The sequence below is a fragment of the Primulina tabacum genome, chromosome 6 (genome assembly GCF_025594145.1).
Source record: "Primulina tabacum isolate GXHZ01 chromosome 6, ASM2559414v2, whole genome shotgun sequence".
Taxonomy (NCBI): Eukaryota; Viridiplantae; Streptophyta; class Magnoliopsida; order Lamiales; family Gesneriaceae; genus Primulina; species Primulina tabacum.
The window spans coordinates 39,320,270-39,345,148 of NC_134555.1; the positions used below are offsets into that span (position 1 = coordinate 39,320,270).

Below are 24,879 nucleotides of genomic sequence, written 5' to 3' on the forward strand. Positions count from 1 at the left end.
TCCCATCAAATTCGGACAATTTCACAGGCTATTTGACGTGTGGCACACATACACATAGGAAAATGTGTGCTCGCCAAGGAACCAAGTTGAAGCACACATACCACATTCAAATTGACACCAACCGTCATTTTAAAAATCGGGTACTCTAAATTATTTCTGATTCCTCGCAAATTAGTTTCAATTCTTGAAATATAAAATAATTAAATTAATATTTGAGAAATCCCAAGTCGAGGGAAATTTTATTTATTGAAATTAATAAATCTTTCCCGGATGGATCTCCCCTAGAATGCAAAATTAACAAAAGAGGGACAAGTTTATTCAAGAAGTTGGGTGAGCTAAATTTGAGAGACACATGCTACTTATTTACTATATTTATATAGTATTTATTTATTAAAGATAAAAACTTGTATGAGACGGTCTCACGGATCGTATTTTGTGAGAAAGATCTATTATTTGGGCCATCCATGAAAAAATATTACTTTTTATGCTAATAGTATTATTTTTTATTGTTAATATCGGTAGGGTTGACCCGTCTAACAGATAAAGATTCGTGAGACCGTCTCATAAAGAGACCTACTCTTTATTAAATGTTGTTAACCATCAGCCAGTGGAATCGAAAATCAAGATTTTGTTATGGATGTTCAATCAATAATAGTCTTGTATTCATCTCTCTGCATTTTTTTTAAAAAAAAATTTGGCAAAATGTCAGTTTTAGTGTTTCGTACGTACGATGAAATATTATTTGATAATCAACACACAGTTAAAAAAAAAAAGTCATACCCAAAGACACACGACTCAAAATTGATAACCAAAAAAAGTCATACCCAAAAATATACACGACTCTTTTAATTTTTGATCACGAGTCAATATCTATGTTCTTATATTAATTTAATCTCGAAATAATGAAATTGACTACGTTTAGTTTTACTTGTTTGTCTTGCTAAAAAACGTGGCTGCTGCAATGAACGACGGAGGAAGCCAACAAGTAACAATCAAGATAAATAGAAAGAGTAGATCTATTATCAGACGGATCAATTTTATTGATATTCACAATAAAAAATAATATTTTAGCAGAAAAAATAATATTTTTTCATAGATGATCAAATAAGATATATATATCACAAAATACGATTCATGAGAGCATCTCACCCAAATTTTTGTCCTTACACGAGATTGGCACATGCTCTAAAAGTTAATATCTTGTCTTTTCCTATATAAATTTCGTTGATTTTTTCAATATTCCCCCACGAAACGATATCTGAGTGCGATTTTGGTTGGTGGAACCAAAACTTAAAATCTGTCCCTAAATCGTCTCGTAGAAAATTTTGATGGATGGCATGAACTCTGAAGAAGAAAAACTGGAAATCTACGAGCGGCTGTACAGAATTTTGGAAGGCCTCAACAAAGTTATGCATGAGTCTGAAGCATGCCGAGATTCGGCCGCCAGTAAAGCGTTGCTTGAGCTCCAATCTGCTTCGACCTCCATTCTTTCCGGTAACCCACATCTATTTACCATATCTGAGCACCTCTCCCAATTGGCTGAATTAGTTCTGGAGCACAACAGCTCCAAGCCGACAAATCACGGTATCAGATCTTTCATAGCTAGTCGGCTCAGATCGCAAGAGTTTTCGAGACACTCCGCGGCTATCAGATCGGAAGTTGAGACTTGTATTGATCGTGAAGTTGTGTCAAGTTTGAAAGAAACTCTGTCGGAGTTGCGTTCTTTCGAGGATGCTTCGTCTCTGTCTATGATCGATGAAGACAAATTGTGTGATAAAATGTCTGTCTTAGAAGAGAGGATATCTCGTGGTTTTGACATAAATTTGCAGGACTTGCTTTTGAGGTCAGGGATTTTTTCGGAGCTCGTATGGGTGTTGTGCAGTTCGAATTTCTCGAAAATGGTTCGCGAAATGGCGGCGAGTTGCTTGCAAAGATTGGTGCTTTTCAATAAAGATGTGTTTGTGGGATCAGTATTGGTCGGTGGAAGCGTGAAAGCTTTGGTGTCAATGGATTCTTTGTGTTCTTTACAAGTCCTGTCGTCGCTGATAAAGGCCATTAAAAGCCCTTTGGTGGATGAAATTGAGTCATGCGGCGGAATCTTGAAGATTGTAGAGTACCTATCATCTGAAGATATGGAAATGAGAATCATGGCTTTGGATTGCATAATGGAAATCGGGTTTTTTGGTCGAAAGGAGGCTGTGGAAGTTATGTTGGATGCAGGGCTGATAAAGAGTCTTGTGGAACTGCAGCGGAGTGCTGTGACTGCCGATGGATTCGAGACAAAGTCGGAGCATCAGCATCAGCATCAGCATCAGCATCAGCATCAGCCATTTGCAGGCTGTGTGGCACGATTTGCAGTGCAGTTGGAGGTTGGAGAAGGATTGAGGCAGAGGGAGAAAAGGGCTTTCAAGCAGCAAATATTGGACAAAGTTAGGGAGTGTTGTGCTTCCGATGCTGAATCTGCCACCATTGTGGCTGAGGTATTGTGGGGATCTACTCCTTGAGAATGTGCAAACTGGGAAATGATTAGTACTTGTGGCAATATGCTTTTCTTGATTCGTTTCTTGTGTATACTTCCATGGTGTGATAATAATACACTACATTTGTTGTAGAATGCTCTTTCTTTGTAAACGGAATTTTGTTAAATGATATGAAGTTGAAGCTTAGATTGTCAGTCTATTTTGCCTTGTTGGCTAATCCTTCATTTCCAGTTAACACAACAATTAAGTTCAGCTACTGAACAGGGGCAGCCTGCTATGTCTCCATCTCTATCTCTGCTAGTTGACGTATAATAACAATTCATTGGTTTGTTTGGATTTCAAATAAAAAATAATTATTTTGTGAACAATTATAGATAATATTATTTTGCATTAATATTATAGGTAACCACGACAAAATCATTTCTGAGATATGTATTTTAGTATTTTACACCAAAAATAATTATGATTACAATATTCCTTACATGACACACATATATTTTTAGAATATTCCTTATAATTTTAGATACTTAAAAAAATAGTTTTAAAATATTCCTTTCCTTATAATTTACATGCATATGTTCATAAATTAGTCAGTATATCGATTTATTATTTTTAGTTTTAACTTATTAAAGTAATTTTACACAACCAAATTTGTAAGTGGTCTTTTGTGAAACGATTTCACGAATCTTTATCTGTGAGACAAGTCAACCTTATCGATATTCACAATAAAAAGTAATATTCTTAGCATAAAAAGTAATATTTTTTAATGGATAATCCAAATAAAAGATTCTCTCACAAAATACGACTCGTGAGACCCTCTCACACAAGTTTTTGTCAATATTTGTAAACCGATAACCAAACTTATATAAGTAACTTTTAAATAATTATTTCATATAAAAAAAACATTCATTATAGAAAAGTTGATAATGTATTACAGTCATTCTTATAAAATAGGTTATTTAAAGTTATAACGTAAGCTAAAATTAATTTAAAATAAGTATAATTGTTTATATCAATTGTTTAGATATGCAGCGAGCAAACCTCCGGCGCTATTTTGGCAGCGCGCCCGGAGAGGCCTCAGGCTACACAACTTACAATTTGCAAACAACCAATTCTATTATTTTGTGTTCAAATTCTCCTACAAATTTCTGGAGTCATAAAATGTAGCTGATCAATCCTCGTTGTCTTGTTTCTTGCAGCGATGATGTTTTTTGCAGGGCGGCGGAGGAGAACCAGCTCTTGCGGCGCAAAAATTCTTCATTAACTTGAAAGGAAGGTTGGTCTTCGAGGAAAACTTGAGCAAACAACCGTCCTGAATCAGCAGAACCGCGTTGCAACATCGAGGTCCGAGTAATCTTGGCTGGAAGTTCAGAAAGGATGAAATGATTTCGTTAAGGCATCCGGGCACCGACAAGATCAGGTCGAGGCATTGATGAATGTGCGGCAACGACAGCCCACCTCTAGATCTAGCAGCGACGCCCACTGAGCCCCGCACCACACCGCCAGCGCCAGTAACGCCGACTGAGCCCTCCACGCCTACGTCGCCGACTAAGTTTGCATGGCTGGGTGCAGCTAAGAGTATCGAAATCCCAGCAAAAACAGCGATGGTCAAGAAACGTTGGATATGCATTTTGCTTTTGACCTGAATCTGAAGCCAAAGATGAGATGCAATGTATGTGTAAAGATTTGCTATTTATAGGGGTTGAGAGATGGTGGGAATTCATTAATTCTTGAAACCGAACACGTTTAGTTTCCATTTTTAATTGCTTTTGGAGTGTTATGTTTCTTGAATTTTATGCAGAGTAATCAATAAATAACGTCAAAAGATAGAAATCAATGCTCGTTGAATTTATGGAGAATTTAATTTTAAGCTTCGCATTAATGAAATTTAACAAAATATTATTACAATAAGAAGAAAATTATCATCAATAAACAAGTTAGAATATCTTCTTGGAAGAGCGATTCTTTGTGCAATCCAACAAGCATGATATCAAACCAGCAAAGCCCGACTCTCGTGGCTGGGAAATGTCGTTTTCTCGCCTCTCCAACACCTTCAAAAACTCATCCGGGCTTAAGTTCCCATCGCGATTTGTGTCAAACATAAAAAATATCAGGTCAACCACCTTCTCTTTGAGATTGATCCCACAAACCTTGAAGAAATTGTGACATTTTATTAGTAACACACATCCATAACTGACTTCACAGTATTGAGAGGCATAAAGATAAGAAATAAAGGGGAGATGGATGTTTTTTAAGTGAAGTGTTTACCTGATCAGCAGCTCTTTTAAAATCTTGCTTTGACAACAGTCCATTCACTTTGCCATAACTGAAGAGGGCAATGGAGAATGGCTCCAATCTTTTCCGGAGCTCGGAAAATCTCTTAAATTCTTCAAATGTTATACGCACATCTCTTAGAGATTGCTCATTGCTAAGTTCATCAACTCGATCCAGAAACTTGTCTACGTATCTCATATCAGCAGAAGCAACCATAGATAAGGCAAAGTCTTTTGCAGAGATAGTTCCTTGAGACTTAAAATCGTAATGCGAAAACTCCAATCTCAGTATCTGTGCATGAATTTTACAAGTTGTCATAGAATGTGGCCTCCTGAATTTCAAGAGCATATATGAATGTGAGCTAAAATTACATACTTCGTCGTGCAATTCTCTGAAAAACTGAACAAATGTCTGGTGTTCAAGGCGCCCATTACCGTCTTTTCCAAAGAAGTACTCGAGGAGACCTCCATCCTCCACAGAACCAGAAACTTTTAATCCAATCCTCATCCCATCTCTGTGGTTAGCCCCTTGTCTATTTTGAGTACGCATCAGGTTCATCACCTTTTGAAATTCTTGTTTGTCTATACCACTGTGCAAAAGTACCATTTCACATGATAAAACTTTATGCCTTTAGTATGAAGCTTGAGGATATAATTGCTCATAGATGAATAAAGATCATATTTCGAAATCTATAGTGAATTTAATTCCGATGTGACATTATCTGTTAATCATTATATATGCTAGCTGTATCATACCCGTTGTTATCAAGATCAAACATTTTAAAAGCGACAGAAAAGCTCGACTCTGGGATGCTCAATAGCGTGACGAAAAATATATACCTGTCACAACAAGAAGAGATCATATTTTTGTCATGCAATATTTTCTAGAGACGAATCTAATTGATATACTAACTCTGGAAATGAAATAAGCCCATCGTTGTTGGTATCGAATAACATAAAAAATTCTGAAGGAGCGAAGTGTAAATCGCTAGTCGTCCACTCCCCTGAGAGGTTTCCGACCCTGACACTTGGTGCTTCAGATGGAGGGAATACTGGAACTACTGCTCTCATCAAGTCTACTGGTGTCATATATACTTCTCCCGACGGTGTTCGAAATGATGCAAAGTATTCAAACACCTGAAGTGAAATCCATTAGTCTATATATAGATAAATAAATACACAAATGTTGTTTGTCTCCTCTCCAAAGAAACTAAACTTCACATACACGTTACACATACTATATAGTTAGTTGATATTTTATGTAATGCAACTATTTCAGTGACGGCTATCGCTCGATCGCTATGTTAGCTCCATTATTCGACACGAATTTAAGCCTGCTTTGTTACTGAATCTTACTTAATGAAATCATGCACCTTTTCGGGAGGGCTTCGTGTTCTTATGCGTTTCTCGTACTTGAAGAAAACTTTTCTCCTGTATGCATCTGAAAGAATATTGAACTACTTAGTGAGTCGCAGTGTAGCTTAAGATATATGCATTTCTTTGTTTTCACCGTAAAATTAGAATGAAGATTGATAATTTCCCACCAAAAGAAAAGCACAGTGAAACAATTTGATCTACAAATTAACATAGCTAATTATTAAATTGATCACGTACCTTTGAATAGGAAGCCACCTGTGTTTTCTTGCTCCTTCATTTTGGTTCCGGAATCTGCATACGAGACTATCGAATCTGCACTACAGATTAATGAAGAACAATAGAAAAGGCCGAGACCCGATCCAACAACCACCACCCCGGAGCAAACTGATCTCAAAAGTGAACTGAAAAACGACGACGACGACGATGACTCAATCTCATTACTGCAAGAACAATAACTCCTCCCACCATTTCCCGATGCTGATGAATTCAAGATTGGGTTGTTTGATTTTCTGAAATCTGTAGGAGATCTCAGGTTTCGAGCTGCCAAAAATGGAGCCTGTGGAGCGCGTTTTCTAAACAGCGATGCCAAAGAATGCATGATCGCACATCAAAATTTAGAAATCGACAATGGCGGTAGAAGAGATTCGCAAGACTAGAGCTAGCGGAGGTTTATGGTATGGATTCAGTAAAGCGTAGAAGTAGGTGGGAATCAGCAATTTGACCGAGACTCATTCGTGATTAACATTCTTCCATGTCACTGATCAGTTTGCAGCTCTTTCTGTAGACGGTTATGCATGTCTTCAAATCTCATGAATATATATTACAACGTAGCCAATTATAATACAGGTTTTAGGATCATGCATTGCATGCATTACGTGAAAATTACTTATTTTGTCACGTAATTTGCAAGATTTTTATTTTTCAACTTATTAACTCGCGGTCTTAATTTAAAAATTTACATTTTTTTTATTTTTAATCATTTTTCATTTGAGTGTTAACTTGATATAAAAAAATTGATGTGACCCAAGAAAATGATAACGCATTAGTGAAAATTGTCGACATGACACCGGATATTACTGACGTTTAATGAGTAGGTCTCTTGTGAGACGGTCTCACACAAATTTTTGCCTTCATTATATTATTTATTGTAAACGTCCAAATATCATGCTTTCACAATTTTATTTTATATGTACAAATTTGTAAAAGTTCCCAAAATTAAATGGCAACTAGTCCTCATATTCCCTTGACTTTTCAGAATTAAATTGAAAATTAAAATGATGACCATAATTTATTTTTCAGATAATTAATTACTATATATATAGTACCGCTTCCGTTGGAAAAAATACAAATAGCAAATAAACGACTTATAATAAAAATTCTTCTCCCATCTCGAAAGAAAACGTGTCATGTAGTGAAAAAGACATTTTATAATAATTAACGGACGAGTCGCATCATATATATATATATATGACAATGAAGTCCGCGGATCCCTACACTTTGATGTATATTGAGTAAATTATAAATTATAAATTATGATAATCAGATAAATCGAACTGGGAAAACCCCATGTCATCGCCAAAAAAAGTGTTGCTACGAGGATCAAAATTAAACTTACGATCATTGATCAAACACTCACAAACTCAAATATTTCGAACCGAACAGATATACTCGTAGTCATACTTGGTGGCTAATTAAAAACTAAATCAAACAAGTTGACCATTTCATCAACTTTGACTAGCTTTTTCTATCCTAACATCGTCACTTCCACCCAAACATCGATCGTATAATCAGGCAAGTAAAATTCATAAGGTATGCATTATTTAATTAGAATATCTTTCATAGAAAGTTGAATCAAAGATGTGGAAATATACATTTAACTTGGTCAGCTGTCGTTTTTTATACAAGATATATTCAAACTTCGTACACATATACTGAACATATCCAAGAAAAAATCCTTATAGTTTACTATGGTCCCGAATTATAATTTTAAACTCTAAAATCCTTTAATATTTTAAATTGATTTACCCGAGCTAATATCAAATTTATCCAAAATTATACAAAAATTTACATATAAATTTTAAAAAAAAATTAGGACCACTAGGGCTAAAGACGGATGAAAAGTAACGTGGATCCGCCCTTGGCTATGGCCCTTCATTTTGTGTTTACTAAGACGCGAAAAAGTCCATTATAATGACCCACCAAGTAAATGCCTTCATTCATTACTTACAATTGGATAAGCAAGAAAATCAAGAATATATATATCGCAGATTTTCGCATATAAATCTTTCTCAATTAATCTGTATCATATAAACATACCTTAATTATGTCGAAAATCGCGGTCTTTCTGGTGGCCTTGGCTCTAACGCTTACATATGTGGAGTGCAACTCCGAAGGTAAACTCACACAACCTATTCTTGTCTGCAACAACTTGACCTTTCCGGTCGTGTATTTTGCTCAATTTTTTCTGGTGAAAATGAGCAGGAGATGCTCTTAATGCGTGGAAATCTTCCCTGAGTGATCCAAACGGTGTGCTACAGAGCTGGGATCCAACGTTGGTTAATCCTTGTACATGGTTTCATGTCACATGCAATTCGGAAAATAGTGTAACAAGAGTGTAAGTTTATATATATATAATACATCCCTACAGTACTGTTTGATACAGAAGATAAGATATTGATCGATAATAACTGATAGTATCACGCATTATTATCTTATTTTATTATATCGATTTATCATTCTTATATCATGTATCGTTTCAATATAAACTGGTTGACGACTGGTTTTTGACATGAAAGGGACCTTGGTAATGCTAACCTATCTGGAACTCTTGTGCCTCAGCTGGGCTTGTTGGCTAATCTTCAGTATCTGTAAGATCTAATGTTTCTATATATTTATCAGACAAATTACTTAATTTTTTTGAAATAGATTTTACTTAAGTGGAGTAATAAGTGATGTTTTTTTCTTTTTTGGGCGCAGGGAGGCGTTTTCGAACAAAATTAGTGGACAAATACCAAGTGCGCTAGGCAATTTGACTCGCCTAGTTAGTTTGGACTTGTACGATAATAAATTAAGTGGTCCAATCCCAGCATCTCTAGCATATTTGAGATCCTTGAGATTCTTGTAAGTTGATTCATTAGAACACCAATTTACCTCTTTATTCTGAATTAAGACGCCTTCCAAGTCTGCGATTTTGATCGTTTATGTCGTCGGATTTCAGTTTTTTTCCGTTGTCTTTGTTATTTTAACATGCACTTCCGGTCAAAATGGTAATGTGAAACAAATGTACAAGTCCAAAATTGTAGTTTTTCGTTTAATTAATTATGGTGAAATAAATCGAATTAATTAATGTTGATCAAGAATTAATTAATGGTTTTGTTATAATGACAGGAGGCTAAACAAAAATAAGTTGAGTGGGAGCATCCCAGATGGAGTTCTTCAGCTAATTCAATGGGGTAGCTTGCAGATTCTGTAAGTTATAATTATTACTCACTATTTAATTAATATATAATAATTAAACATTTCAATTTTTAATGTTAATCAATTCGCTGTCATGTAAATACATCAAAAATTGGTTTCGTATATAATTATTTATTTTGTAAAAATATTATTATCTCAGGGATGTGTCGCACAATAATTTGGCTGGAAGAACCCGCCCCACCAAGGCAAAAGGTATGTTCAGCAACATTTCCATATCAAACACATATCGATTTCATTTTATCTGTGAGACGGGTCAACTCTACCGATATTCACAATAAAAAGTAATACTCTTAACATAAAAAGTAATATTTTTCATGGATGACGCAAATAAGAGATATGTCTCACAAAATACGACTCGTGAGACCGTCTCACACAAATTTTTGCCTTGTTTGTATTAATTTATAGCTAACCACAGAAAAATTAGGGACACTTTCCTCTAGCATTTGACAAGAAGTTGAAAAGATTGATTTCAAAGAAAATACAAGATTTAAGTTAGTTTTTTTTTTTTTTTTTTTTTTTGTGGAATTGTGTGGGATAGTAATATAAGAACGCCTGATATTAAATATATATATATATATATATATGTATATCTTTTTTGCGACTAAATATATATTGTTTGTGTGATTTCTCTGCAGGTCGGGTGATTACAACTGTAGTTCAAGATCCAAAAGCTTAAGAGTGTATGTTTGCAGTGTGTCTCAATAAAAGATCGACTGTTGATTTATGATTTCCTAAGAATCTGAATGCATTAATAAAAGCTATTCGATATTATTGCATGATTTGTCCGTGCTAGAACGTAATGTGTCTGAGCTGAAGTATACATTAATCTTGGATGAATAAACCCGAATGGGAGTGATCTGGTTGAGGATTGATTTTGGGCTCTGTTTTCATAGTGTGTTCCAATATGTGTGAAGACTTGAAATTCCTTGGTTCTGTTGAAAATAACCTCAAATTTGATTTATGATATATACTTGAAGTCAGTGTCTCGAAAATCAAAACAATTTGGGTGGATTTATTCACGAGACAACCCTGCCGACCATCTTACACCCCTCCTCGTATATATATATGTGTGTGTGTGTGTGTGTGTGTGTGTGTGTGTGTGTGAGTGTACCTGTGTCTGTGTACTCGTAAGCATAATTAGAAGGAGAGATTCAAATCTTGCAAGAAAATACACTTTATATCATGAATAATAACATACAACATTTAAATGTCACCCACAACTCAGCACTCTAAATTTTACATGTCAGAAGGGGAATACAGAATGAGTTCTGTATTCAATGAGAGATTATGCTCTACCAAAGCCATTTGCCCGGCCCAGGGCTCCGCACTTCGGCCATTTATTAGGCCCAGGGCTCCGTACCCTAGTCATCCAGTAAGTCCGGGAGACATGAGGCCCCGACATTTTATCTCTAGCCCGGTAGACTTAGGGCCCTGGCACCTCATCCCATCTTTGGGATATTTGAAGCCCCCGACGCTTTTATAGTCTGGAATTGATAATTTTTATATTGAAGTCCATGACCGGGCACACAAGACTTATCGGAATAGCGAGTATAACTTTAACCCGACTATTTAAGGAGGGATTGATAATACCCTTGGGACAGCCCGGGTCGTGGGTGTGAATTGTGCCCGGGTCATGGATAACCCCCCCCCCATAAGAGCCCGGGTCATGGATGACCCAGGATGCTAAATGGATAGACCACATCTGGGTTAATCTGCAGGATGAATTCTTTAGAAGCCGGGCAGGTGAATGTCCAGGACATATTCTCCCCGGGCAACCAGATGCCCGGGATCTCGAGCCATCTCCCGAGAAGCTTATCACCCGGGCTACCTCGATAACAGTGCCGCACTCGAGTGCTATCTTATATGTTAGAACTACATGGGTTTGGCGTCTCAGAGAAGCTATCAGAGGTAGGGTGGCTTGACAGGAAGTCAACATCAAAGGCTATGAGTGGTAGGTGTACGTACAAATCGAGGTAATCCTTGATTTTCCTTCCTATAAATAGCAGGTATGCATCTCATTTAAATAATTCTGAAATCTTTGAACTCTCAAGCACACATATATTCTCACATATATAGCTTGTGTTCTTTGTCTTCAACCTGCTGACTTTAGCATCGGAGTGGCTACGCCGGACACCCCTCTGGCGCCCATTCACGAGTTTCTTTCATTGTTTGTAGGTCACGATCGAAGCTATCTACTTTGCTCATTTTCCTGAACAACATTATTGATTCGATCATGTGGAGCACCCGACCCGGCTCATCCGATTCACAAGATCGCATCAATAGATAAAAATTCTAGTAGACAATTAATAAAAGGAAAAGTTAACATAAACTATTCCCCAAACCTGTCACATGGAGTGCAAGAGTTGCAATAGAGCTCACCAAGTGTTGTTTGAAATTTGACCAACTAATGCTAAAAATTCCAAATCCAAAAGTGTCGACAAAGAATGACAATGCATTAAATGCATTGTCATTTAACTGACTCAACAAATGGGCTGGCAGCAAAATTTGAAGATGGAAAATGCAGCTGGCAAATTTGACTGGATATTCAGATGAATAACGCGTTATATACGCGTTTTCACACTGACAGGAAGCTCTATAAATAGAGTTACCCATTTCATTCTGAAATCATCCCTTCTTCGAGTTTTCTCTCATCCTATTAGTTCTATAATATTTGTGAGGGGTTTGTTCTCCTGTAGTTCAACGGAAGCAATTTTATGCTGTGAAAAATAAAGATACAAGCTGTTTTAAGAAAGGATAATTGCTTGGCGGCTATTGAAGATAGACCGGTGGAGATTACAGATGATGAAAAGTGGAATGAGATGAATGACAATGTTGTTGCCAATTTACACTTGGCTATAGCTGACGAAGTACTGTCAAGTATCTCTGAGATAAAAACATCCAAAGTTATCTGGGATACTCTGACAAAGATGTACGAGGTCAAGTCGCTATACAACATGATTTTCCTAAAGAGAAGGCTTTATACTCTTCGGATGACGGAATCCTCATCGATGACAGACTATATCAACACACTAAATACTCTATTTCCCCAACTCACTTCCATGGGGCATAAAATAGGGGAAAATGAACGTGCGGAGCTTCTGCTTCAAAGTCTACCAGATTCATATGATCAACTTATCATCAACATAACTAACAATATTCTTATGGGCTTTCTAAGATTCGACGATATCTTAACTGCGGTTCTCGGAGAAGAAAGCCGGCGCAAGAATAAGGAAGATAGGTTGATAACATCGAAGCAAGCAGAGGTTTTACCGATGATAAGAGGAAGATTTAAGGACCGTGACTCCAGTGGGAGCCAAAGATGAGGTAGATCAAAGTCGATAAGTAAGAAGAAAAATATTTACTGCTTTAAATGTGGTGGTAAAGTGCACTTCAAGAAAGAGTGTACGAGTATCGAGAAGAATTCTCAAGGAAATGTGGCCAGTACTTCAGGCAGTGATGAAATATTATTCAGCGAAGCGGCAACAGTTGCACAAGACAGACACAAATTTTGTGACACATGGATAATGGATTCAGAAGCGACGTGGCACATGACGTCTCGGAGAATGGTTTGATCATTATGAACCAGTTTCAGGAGGATCTGTATTCATGGGAAATGATCATGCCTTGGAAATCGCTGGGATCGGTACTATCAAAATTAAAATGTTTGATGACACCATTCGCACCATACATGAGGTACGACATGTGAAAGGACTGACGAAGAATCTTTTGTCTTTGGGGCAATTGGATGATATCAGGTGCAAAATCCGTATCGAGAAAGGGATCATGAAAATTGTGAAGGGCGCGCTTGTGGTTGTGAAGGTGGAAAAAGTTGCTGCAAATCTGTATGTACTTTTGGGAGAAACACACAAAGAGGCAGAACTAGCTGTTGCATCAATTGGTTCAGGAAAAGAATTAACAGTGTTGTGGCATAGAAATCTCGGGCATATGTCAGAACGAGGGTTGAAAATTCTCTCAGAACGGAAGCTGCTGCCGGGACTTACAAAAGTGTCATTATCCTTTTGTGAGCATTGTGTTACCATTAAACAACACAGTTTAAATTTTGACACTTCTACTGCCATGAGCAAAAGTATATTGGAGCTGATTCATTCGGATGTTTGGCAAGCACCGGTTGTATCGCTAGGAGGAGCGAGATACTTTGTCTCGTTCATTGATGATTTCTCTAGGAGATGTTGGGTGTATCCGATCAAGAAGAAATCAGATGTTTTCCAGATCTTCAAAGATTTCAAAGCGCGGGTTGAACTTGATTCTGAAAAGAAAATCAAGTGTCTGAGGACTGACAATGAAGGAGAATATACCAGTGATGAATTTGATGCATATTATCAACATGAAGGCATCAAAAGACAATTCACGACGGCTTACACATCTCAATAGAGTGGAGTGGCGGAGCGGATGGATAGAACTTTGTAGGACAGAACAAGAGCTATGTTGAGGACTGCGGGTCTAGACAAGTCATTTTGGGCAGAAGCAGTCAAAACTTCTTGTTATATTATCAATCGTTCTCCTTCAGTAGCGATTGATCTGAAGACTCCGATGGAGATGTAGACTGGGAAGCCGACATATTAATCTCATTTGCATATATTTGGAAGTCATGTGTACGTTCTGTACAATGAGCAAGAAAGATCGAAGTTGGATTCGAAATCCAGAAAATGTATCTTCTTGGGTTATGCTGATGGAGTAAAGGAGTTTCGTTTGAGGGATCCTACTGTTCACAAGCTTGTCATCAGCAGGGATGTTATCTTCGAGGAAGATAAAGTAAAGAGAGACAAAGGCACACTGAATTCAGAAACTACTATTTTTCAGGTGGAAAATAAGACGGACGAAGGTCAAGTTTCTTGTGAAGCAGTACCAGAGCATGAAGAACAAGGACATGTTGAGTCTGAGGTTTCCAATGTGAGGCAGTCAACTCGAGACAGAAGACCACCAGGTTGGCTTACAGATTATGTCACTGAAAACAACATTGCATATTATCTATTATCAGATGATGGTGAGCCATCGAGTTTTCACGAGGCTACTCAAAGCTCGAATGTATCCTTGTGGATGATAGCAATGTAGGAAGAATTGGAGGCATTAGACAGGAATAAAACTTGGGATCTTGTTACATTACCACGAGGGAGGAAAGTCATTGGTAACAGATGGGTCTATAAGATCAAGCGTGATGGCAATAACCAAGTGGAGCGGTATCGTGCTAGATTGGTGGTAAAAGGATATGCTCAGAAAGAAGACAATGACTTCAATGTGATATTTTCTCATGTGGTTCGGCTTACAACAGTCAGAGTGGTGCTGGCATTATGTGCGGTGCTTGACCTACATCTAGAACAGCTAGATGTGAAAACAACATTTCTTCATGGAGATCTTGAAAAAGAAATCTATATGCTCCAACCAGAAGACTTTAAGAAAAAAGACAAAGAGAACTTGGTTTGCAGGTTGAAAAAATCTCTGTACGGTCTCAAACAGGCACCGAGGTGTTGGTACAAGAGATTTGATTCCTATATCATGAGCCTTGGCTACAACAGACTGAGTGCATACCTTTGTACGTATTTCAAGAAGTCTGGTGATGATTATATCATTTTACTGTTGTATGTGGACGACATGTTAGTAGCAGACCCCAACAAAGATCATGTCCAAGGATTGAAGGCACAGTTGGCTAGGAAATTTGATATGAAGGAATTGGGACCAGCAAACAAGATTCTAGGGATGCAAGTTCACCGAGACGGAAGTAACAGAAAGATTTGGCTTTCTCAGAAAAATTATTTGAAGAAAATCTTGCAACGCTTCGACATGCAAGATAGTAAGCCAATTTCGATCCCTCTTCCTGTTAACTTCAAGTTATCCTCCGAGATGTGTCCTAGCAGTGAAGCAGAGAGGATGGAGATGTCTCGAGTACCATATGCATCAGCAGTGGGAAGTTTGATGTTCGCCATGATATATACAAGACCGGACATTGCTCAAACAGTGGGAGCAGTTAGTCGGTATATGACGAATCCTGGACGAGAGCATTGGAGCACTGTTAAGAGGATCCTTAGATACATTAAAGGTACCTCAAATGCTGCATTATGTTATGGAGGATCAGATTTTACACTCAGGGGCTATGTCGATTCAGATTATGCAGGTGATCTTGATAAAAGGAAATCTACTACTGGTTATATGTTTACACTTGCAGGGGGAGCAGTAAGCTGTGTTTCAAAATTGCAGACAGTTGTGGCGTTATCTACAACAGAGGCAGAATACATGACAGCTACTCAAGCTTGCAAGGAGGCAATATGGATTAAAAAGTTATTAGAGGAGATCAGATACAAACAAGAGAATGTTTCCTTGTTTTGTGATAGTTAGAGTGCCTTGCACATCGCAAGAAATCCAGCCTTTCATTCCAGGACAAAACACATTGAAGTCCAATTTCACTTTGTACGGGAAGTAGTAGAAGAAAGAAGCGTGGATATACAGAAGATCCATATAAAGAATAACATAGCTGATGTTCTGACCAAGCCAGTGAACATTGAAAAGTTTGAGTAGTGTAGATCCTCAAGTAGCCTAGCAAAAACGTAAATAGCAGGGAATGACAAGATTGAAAGGATATGTGGAGATGTATTTGATTCTCAATCAAATCTCCAAGTGGGAGAAATGTCGACAAAGAATGACAATGCATTTAATGCATTGTCATTTAACTGACTCAACAAATGGGTTGGCAGCAAAATTTGAAGATGAAAAATGCAGTTGGCAAATTTGGTTGGATATTCAGACGAATAACGCGTTATATACGCATTTTCACACTGACAGGTAGCTCTATTTAAATAGAGCTACCCCTTTCATTATGAAATCATCCCTTCTTCGAGTTTTCTCTCATCCTATTAGTTCTATAATATTTGTGAGGTGTTTGCTCTCTTGTATTAAGAGAGTGTGTGTTCAGTGAGTGAGTTGTACACAAAATATTATAGTGAAATTCTTTTCATCTTGCCCGTGGTTTTTACCCTAATAATTTTTTAGGAGTTTTCCACGTAAATTTCGGTGGCCAGTGTATTCTTTATTTTTGGGTTTTATTATCTCAAATTTTGCACGTTGGACCAACAAAAAGTACGCTTAGGTTCCTTTCCCAAAGCTTATAAGATACTTGCACGTTCATATTTGGGAACTACGTCTCAGTCATCCATAATGTAAAATGCTAAGAACTCATGGAAAGAATTATTTTAGTGTTTAATATGTACTAATACCTGAGATGACTGTTATATAGAGTGATTCAGTCTAGAGGATCCATTCATTGAATGGGGCTATAGAAACAAACCTGCTGAAATATAAGTATTTAAAAACGTCGAATCTACGATCGAAATCTGTCAACGCAGGTGCTATATTTGCCTTGCCGAGTATGAGGAGGGAGACAAAATACATGTTCTTTCATGCCAACATGAGTATCACATATCATGTGCAAGATAAACGGCTAAAAGAGATTCATGGGTATGAGCATCGCTGCATTAATTTATCATGTCTCTCGGCTCACGTTTAATAATCATTTTGATTTTGATTATCCAGTGTGTGTCCACTTTGCGGAGGAGATGTTCGCGAAGGTTTCACGGAGATCTCTGTTTAGTGTTCCCAACCAAGGCGAGTGTACAGCTGTCACGCCCCGAGACCGGGGTTAGTTGACGCCGGCGTTGTTTTACAACCACACAATTGAAAACAACAAGCCTCGTAGTACATTATAAACCAAAAACCAGTTTATTACTCATAATCAATCAAAAGATTGTCTTTACAACGTAGATTCTTAAAATGATAAAAATAATATGCGGAAACTTTTACAACTTACTAAGCCAAAACTAAAATAAACTTCTTGAATCATCTTATTATCAGCCCCAAAACTGGTCTTGCTCATCCTCCTCGATTTTTTTTTCTGATTTACCTGGGGAGAGTAAAGTAAGGGGTGAGTGATATGGTCGTCACTCAGCAAGTGGGGGCCGTTCGAGCACAATATAACAACATGCATAATTTCGAAAATCACATGACTTGCACTTACATAACATCATTCATATCACATGCATAACATTTACCAGCACTGAGATTCATCCACTTTCTATGGTTTACTGATATCAGTCCCTAATTTTTACTCCTCTAAGGGGGCGAGGCCGTATAGCGGTTATGTCCCCCACCGCGTAAGGGTACGTCATGGTTGGGATTCCCACTCATATACAGTCGAATCCTCACAGTGCTTAAAACAGTATGACAATTCGACACAAGAAAAGGAGTAGAAAAGAACGTACTCGACCGTATTTTCAAAAACGAAATAAATATGCATAAACGAAAGTTTAATCTTTAAAACAAGCCCACTTACCTTAGACTGGAAGAAAACGTGAAGAACTCTGAAACTATAGAAGAATCATGCAACCAACCCCTCGAAGACGCAGCAGCACATCTACCGGAAAATCAGCCGTTTCTGAAAAATTCACTGCGCCTTATTTCACTGTTGGATCGGACTCAAAATTTTACAGTACGTTCACAAGTACGTTAAATATATTATGAACGGTGGAGATCTGGTTTGGTAGTCGTTTAGGCTTGTTCATACAGAAAAACCGTAGGTATGCTGAATTCCCGCCTAAAATCTGAGCAGTTTTCTTTCAAAGGCTATAAACAAAAAACTAACCGTTGGATTTTGTTGAAATTTTGATATGTTATTCAAAACATATGGAAGCATATTCTGAACGGTGAAGATCGGATTCCGAGCACCCGAGCGAGAGAAACAAATTTCTGAACTTTGAAAGAATTTTGACGACTCGTGCAGAATTTTTGGGAGGAATTTCAAAAATTCTTGGGAGCACTTGTGAGAGCAATTTCGAAAATTGCTTGCTAGAATGAGGGGTGAAAATTTCAAAGGCTTAGGGGGTATTTATAGGTGCTGGGTAAGAATCCTACCATAAACCGATTGATTTTCCTTCCAAAATTTGGAGATGCTCCTTCCACAAATATTGATATACTTCCTTGCTGAGAAAAGCTGCCTTGTATGTAATATTTTCTTCCAATTTGATTGATATCCAGCCTTATTTCGAAATTAATAAATGATTTGTACTGAATTTTGAATTTCATGTATTTATTGGCTTGGAATTTTCAATACCATGTATTATTTAATATTTTTGAATTTTATTATAACTCGAAAATAAATTCTCATACATGTCTATATTTAATTATTTGCATGCCCAAAAATTTAGGTTCTCACAACAGCTGTCATGTTGACTAACTAACTCTACCATATAGCTCAAGCTATATATCTAACATCCTTCGCTTGAATTCTTGCTCTTTTATGTTTACATATACCTAGTTTTTGTTTTTGTTTTAGTTATTTATTTTCCCCCTGGAAAGTTTGCTTCTAACACAACCGTGTCCAGTTTATGTTTCACATGTATATTACATACATGGAAAATGAGATAGAAGATTATCTGTCAAAATAACTGTTGTTAAAGGTAATGTTGTCACTCTCTTAGAAAAAGCATCTGAATGAAACATACTCTTGGAACTTCTTGAACTAATGTTTATTAGAGTAGGTCTCTTGTGAGACGATCTCACGAATCTTTATTCGTGAGACGATCTCACGAATCTTTATTCGTGAGACGGGTCAACCCTACCGATATTCACAATAAAAAGTAATATCTTAGCATAAAAAGTAATATTTTTTTATGAATGACCCAAATAAGAGATCCGTCTTACAAAATACGACCCGTGAGATCGTCTCACATAAGTTTTTGCCATGAAAAAATCTTTGTGGGATATTAAATATCGAGTGAAAAGATTTAAAAAATAAGAATTAACTAAATGAATACTCTCATCTGGACTTCCAAATTGAACCTGCAAACTTCAATTTAAAGACAAAAGACATGTTGATTGTTTTGGAAATAAACTATATCAATTGTATCAATTATTATTATTATTATTATTATTATTATTATTATTATAACTATTATCAAGGAGTTGCTATTGTTATCTCCACTTTACTTTATGTGTAGAATTTATTAATAAATGAACTGCAAATAATAAAAAATGGAGTGTATATCAAATCTCTTATTATTTTTAATTTCTTTAAATCTATTTAATAATATTGAAAGCAGCAGTGTTTTTGAAAATTTTGTCAATGTAAAATTGTGTGGTATAGATAGAAAAACTTTAGTTGCAAGTAGAGTTTCTCTTCCTAAAAGCCACACACGAATTTTATTTCCTTGAAAAACATCTGATTTTTTTTAAAAATTATTTATTTGATATATGCATATATATTTTATTATAAAGTCTCATCATCAATTTTCTAAGTACCAAAAATACTTGTCAAATCATAAAAGTATGCACATATTAAATTAAATGTGAGGTGATCATTTGGAACGTAGTGTCCAAAAAAAAGTTTTCAAATTCAAAATTATTGTTGTCCAATCAATTTAAATTATTATTAATATTTTCCTAAAAAATTCTTATGGTATTATTTAACTGATGACGTGCTCATACACATTCACGATGCTTCCATTTTCATTTTCAATTCATTAATTTGGATGAAAATGTGGATTATGTTTGATTTATGTTATGCGCATAGCATGCCAAAAGGCAAGGCATCGATCAAGAGCGGAGTTAGGATTCAAAAATATTTGAAGTTTACTATGTTATTGTAATTGAATCGATAAATAAAGTAATTTTAAAAAATAAAATAAAAAAGTGCGTAAAGAAAACATGGAACAAGATATAAATTAATTAATTAAAAAATATTAAATAAAAAAGAGCGTAAAGAAACATGAGAGAAGAGTATTTAATATTCAATGCCTTCAAAATCATGAAGCAAAAAAACTATTGAAGTTGTGCTCTTCGATTCTTATTAGAATCGAACTCATTAAATATTAAATCGTTATCAACATTTTCAATTAAATATCGTTTAGTGTAGATTACCATAGAATCTACGAAAAACTCTTCTTCCATCGTATTTTGAAGAGCTGTTTTAATAAGTTTCATAGCTGAAAATGCTCGTTCCATTGTTGCTGTAGAAACATGAAGAAGTTTAAAGATTTCTTTAGGTTTCAAAGCACAACTAAGCTTAAGAAGTTCGATTGCCTCATCATTGAATCTGTTATTAAGCTCTTCAACTAGAAAATTTATTGCAACAGTAAATACATCCAATTTGATAGTGATGCTCAACTGTGATTGAATAATTATGTCGACAAGAGCGACCTATAGCAGATTTATAATGAGTTTTCATGTGAAGTTCCTCGATATCATACTTGGCACAAACTTTTTTCACATAACTAAATAGATGAACAAATCCTTCTTATCTTAAAGTATGAAGTAAATTTTTAGTGGTTGAACATTGCTTTTAAAATATCTAGAAATTTCTTTTGCCATGTTCGACAGAGCAAATTTGTTATCTCCATTATTTTCCGCATGAAGTGTAATATGAAATACGAAATCAAAAGACTTCATCACAGTCAACAAACCACTAGCTTCACCACGAATGGAGTTAGAAGCCCCCTCATCCACCATGTTTTCTAACATGGTAATCACTAAGTTATACATATCAACAATGCTACAAATTGAGTCAAATAAAAACTCCAACGAGTCTTTAAATTTGATTACATCATCTATCGGTATCACGTTTACCAGTAGTTACCATATGAGTAACTACAATTCTTTGAGCAGAATGCAACTCAGCATGGCGTTTAGGAGATGTGCCGATGAGATTACAAATAGAATTCAATTTTGAAAAGAATAACAAAATAAATATATCTTTTCCAGCAGTTGCAGTTAATGCTAGTTGAAGTCGGTAAGCGAAACAATGCACATAATATGCACAAGAGCAATCTTTCAAGAAAATAATATGTAATCAATTCCAAGAGCCACACATATTACTAGCATCATCATATCTCTATCGCCCCCGCATGTGGTGGATATGCAAGTCATAACGATTAAGAGCATCAAATATTTCTTTCTTAAGTGTTGCAGCATTTGTATCTGTCATATGTACAATGACAAAGAACCGCTCTCATGAAAAATCATCAATATCCACAAATCTTAATACAATAGCTACATGCTCGTTGTTAGATACATATCTTGCTTTGTCAACTAAAATGTAGGATTCTTTATGAATCTCGGTTCTCACTTGGTTAGAAATGATATTCAAGACATCTTTTTGAATATCCGGTGAAATTTTTTAGAGCTTTCTCTAAGATGATATCTCTTGTACTCTTATTCATTTTTCTCATAAATGTTATCATCTCGATAAAGTTTCCACGATTATTAGAATATGAAGATTCATCATGCCCTCTAAATGCACATGCTTGCAAAGTGAGCCATCGAATGCTTTCAATAGTTGATGTAAGCCGCAATCCATCTTTCTGCTTTTCTTCTCAAATTGTGCATTTATCACTTTGTCAATATGACAATGTATATTCATCAAATTATCAAGATGTTCTGCAGCATTGTTATGTGGTGAAGTGTTGCATTTTATGTTCATCAAACATGCGCATCTATCTCCATCATTAACTCGCTTCCAATATTTCAATCCATACGTATTAAATGTTGGATTGCGAGAGTTAGGTCGATAGATAATCATTCTTAATTGGTTGATATGACCACATCTTGATATAAGCTCTTCTAATTTCATCAATTTGATTAATATGATTCCATATCGAAGTACGTAATGTCGGATCAAGTTCAAGAGAACTTACATCGACATCAGTTTTAAGATACTTGTTAGGTTTGTTGATCACCAATATTTGAGATATCAATATTAGATGGAAAATACTCATGATTTGTCAATGTATACTATTTTGGTTTTAAAAATAAGTCGATAATTTTTATTTTCTCCATTCCTTGAGTTTCTATTATAACCTATTGCTACGAAGCATAATATCAAGCTGCAGAACAAGATATATCGAGTAAAACGAATATGATTAAAGGAACTAAACGTAAATCAATAGGAATAATAACTACAACTGCAAAGATAAATGCAAATGGCATACTCCATACTATAAATTGACCTCTCTCCACAATAGACGTTTCAAAAAATCTTTGTGGAATATTAAATATCGGGTAAAAATATATGTAGTGTTACTGAAAAATTTGTCAATGTAAAATTGTGTAGTATAGATAGAAAAACTTTAGTTGCAAGTAGAATCTCTCTTCCTAAAATCCACACACGAATTTTATTTTCTCAAAAAATGTCTGATTTTTTTAAAAAACTTATTATTTGATATATAACTATTCTATAATATATTATACTATATTATAAAGTCTCAAGATCAAATTCTATGTACCAAAAATACTTGTCGAATTATAAAAATATGCACATATTAAATTAAAAATGAGGTGACCATTTGGAATGCAGTGTCCAAAAGTTTTCAAATTCAATAGCCACACATATTACTAGCACTATCATATTCATGCAGTGGCAGAGCCAGAAATATGGCTATACCCGTGCTAGAATTTTAAACTCTAGAATCTTTTAATATTTTAAATTGATTTACCCGGGCTAATATCATATTATTCCAAAATTATACAAAATTTACATATAAATTTTTTTTAAAAAAATTGAGCCACCCGGGCCATGTACCTCCTACCTCTGTATTCATGTCCGGCATGTTGTGGATATACAAGTCATAACGACCAAGAAGATTAGTTTTTTTTTTAAATGTTGCAGCAGTTGTATTTGTTATATGTACAATGGAAAAGAACAACTCTTGTAAAACAACCACCAATATTCATAAATCTTAATATAATAATTATCTGCTCTTTGTTAGATGTATCTTTGCTTCATCAACTAAACTGCAGAATTTTGCATCCCAATTTCTTTACGAATCCTAGTTCTCATTTAGTTGGAAATTATATTCAATACATCTTTTCTGGTAAAAAATATTTTGCATTCTTTGGAGATTTCTCTTAGACGATGTGCCCAATGCTCTTATTTATTTATCGATAAAATTTTCACGATTATTAGAATATGAAGATTCATCACGCCCTCTAAATTCACATGCATGCAAAGTGAAAGTGAGACATCAAATGGTTTCAGTAGTTGTTGTAAGCCGCAATCTGTTCTATTTTTCTTCCGAAGATTGTGCATTTATCACTGTCAATATGACGAGGTATATTCATCAAATTATTAAGATATTTTGCAGCATTGTTATGTGGTGAAGTATTGCATTTTATGTGCATCAAACATGTGCATCTATCCCCATCCCTACTGGCTTCCAATATTTGAATATATAGGTAGTAAATGCAGGATCGCGAGGATGTTTATATTCAAACAAGAAGCATGAAAATCAAAAACAATATTTTCTGAATGAGAATATTCTAACCAAGTAAATTTCTTAAACCAATGACTTTGGAATTGATTATTTTCACTTCCGAATTTGGATTTGGATATTCATTTTTAATAAATTGATATGACCTCATCTTGATATAATCTCGTTTAATTTCATATATTTGATTAATATGATATTTTCATATTGGAATACATAATGTCGGACCATGTTCAAGAGCACTCACATCAACATCAATTCTAGGAGACTTATTAGGTTTTTGATCACAAGGATTTGAGATATCAATATTGGATGGAAAATGCTCAATTCTTGTCGATATATGTTATTTTGGTTTAAAAAATGAGTCGATAGTTTTCTTTTACTTTGTTTCTTGAGCTTGTATTTTGTCCTATAAGAAATAACATAAATGTAAATGACAAGTAATTTAATAAGTGGTTATTTAGTGCATGTAATTAAAAAAAAACAAATGTTATAAATTTATTTGCAAATAAAAAATTAATTTAACTAGGCATTTGAGCATAATAAACTGACTTATTAGCATTTGATCTAAATACCCAATCTTGCTATATGATTTAGTACATGTCCATTATTGATTTTTTATCGTATATTTTTTTAAAGAATGGGAGACTTCCAAATATGATCAATTATATATTTCAAGAACCGACGACGACGACGATTCGGCCGGTTAAAATAGGAGAAGAGTTTAAAGATTGGGAGAGTCGGAGTCTCAGAGATAGATAATGGTGGAGCTGGAGAGATTGATTAATTACGAGATTTTGGGGCTAAACCAAAAAAATAAATAAATAAAATATTACTTTTTTTTATTTTTATTTTTTTGTAATTAAGATGGGGCTGGAGCTCACTCTAGCTCAACATCGACTACGTCCTTAGCACCAACCCATTGTTTTCAGGTGTGACCGGTGAACAATATTTTTATATTCTTGCATTTATTACTAATCTATATATTTATGCATTTTTCGAATCTAAAAT

The 24,879-nt window shown here is 35.4% G+C and overlaps 2 protein-coding genes across 3 annotated transcripts; one reads left to right on the plus strand and one right to left on the minus strand.

Annotated features, from left to right (window-relative positions):
- Nucleotides 1-4,371: 4,371 nt before the first annotated feature.
- LOC142548201 (calcium uptake protein, mitochondrial-like) lies at nt 4,372-6,883 on the minus strand. Its single transcript, XM_075656520.1, has 7 exons — nt 6,368-6,883; nt 6,127-6,194; nt 5,667-5,890; nt 5,510-5,593; nt 5,130-5,343; nt 4,749-5,045; nt 4,372-4,630 (listed from the first exon to the last, which is right to left on the minus strand). The coding sequence occupies exons 1-7, from the start codon at nt 6,726-6,728 to the stop codon at nt 4,418-4,420; spliced, it is 1,461 nt and encodes a 486-aa protein (XP_075512635.1). The 5' UTR covers nt 6,729-6,883; the 3' UTR covers nt 4,372-4,417.
- Nucleotides 6,884-8,349: 1,466 nt separating this feature from the next.
- Nucleotides 8,350-10,587, plus strand: LOC142548202 (leucine-rich repeat protein 1-like). 2 transcript variants are annotated; one of them, XM_075656522.1, is made up of 7 exons: nt 8,352-8,523; nt 8,612-8,744; nt 8,926-8,997; nt 9,107-9,250; nt 9,518-9,598; nt 9,747-9,799; nt 10,243-10,587. In XM_075656522.1, exons 1-7 carry the CDS (start codon nt 8,454-8,456, stop codon nt 10,281-10,283), a joined length of 594 nt encoding a protein of 197 aa, XP_075512637.1. In that variant the 5' UTR covers nt 8,352-8,453; the 3' UTR covers nt 10,284-10,587. The 2 variants fall into 2 exon arrangements, with proteins under 2 accessions (XP_075512638.1, XP_075512637.1); XM_075656523.1 differs by lacking the exon at nt 9,107-9,250 and having other exon boundaries at nt 8,350-8,523.
- The last annotated feature ends 14,292 nt before the right edge of the window (nt 10,588-24,879 follow it).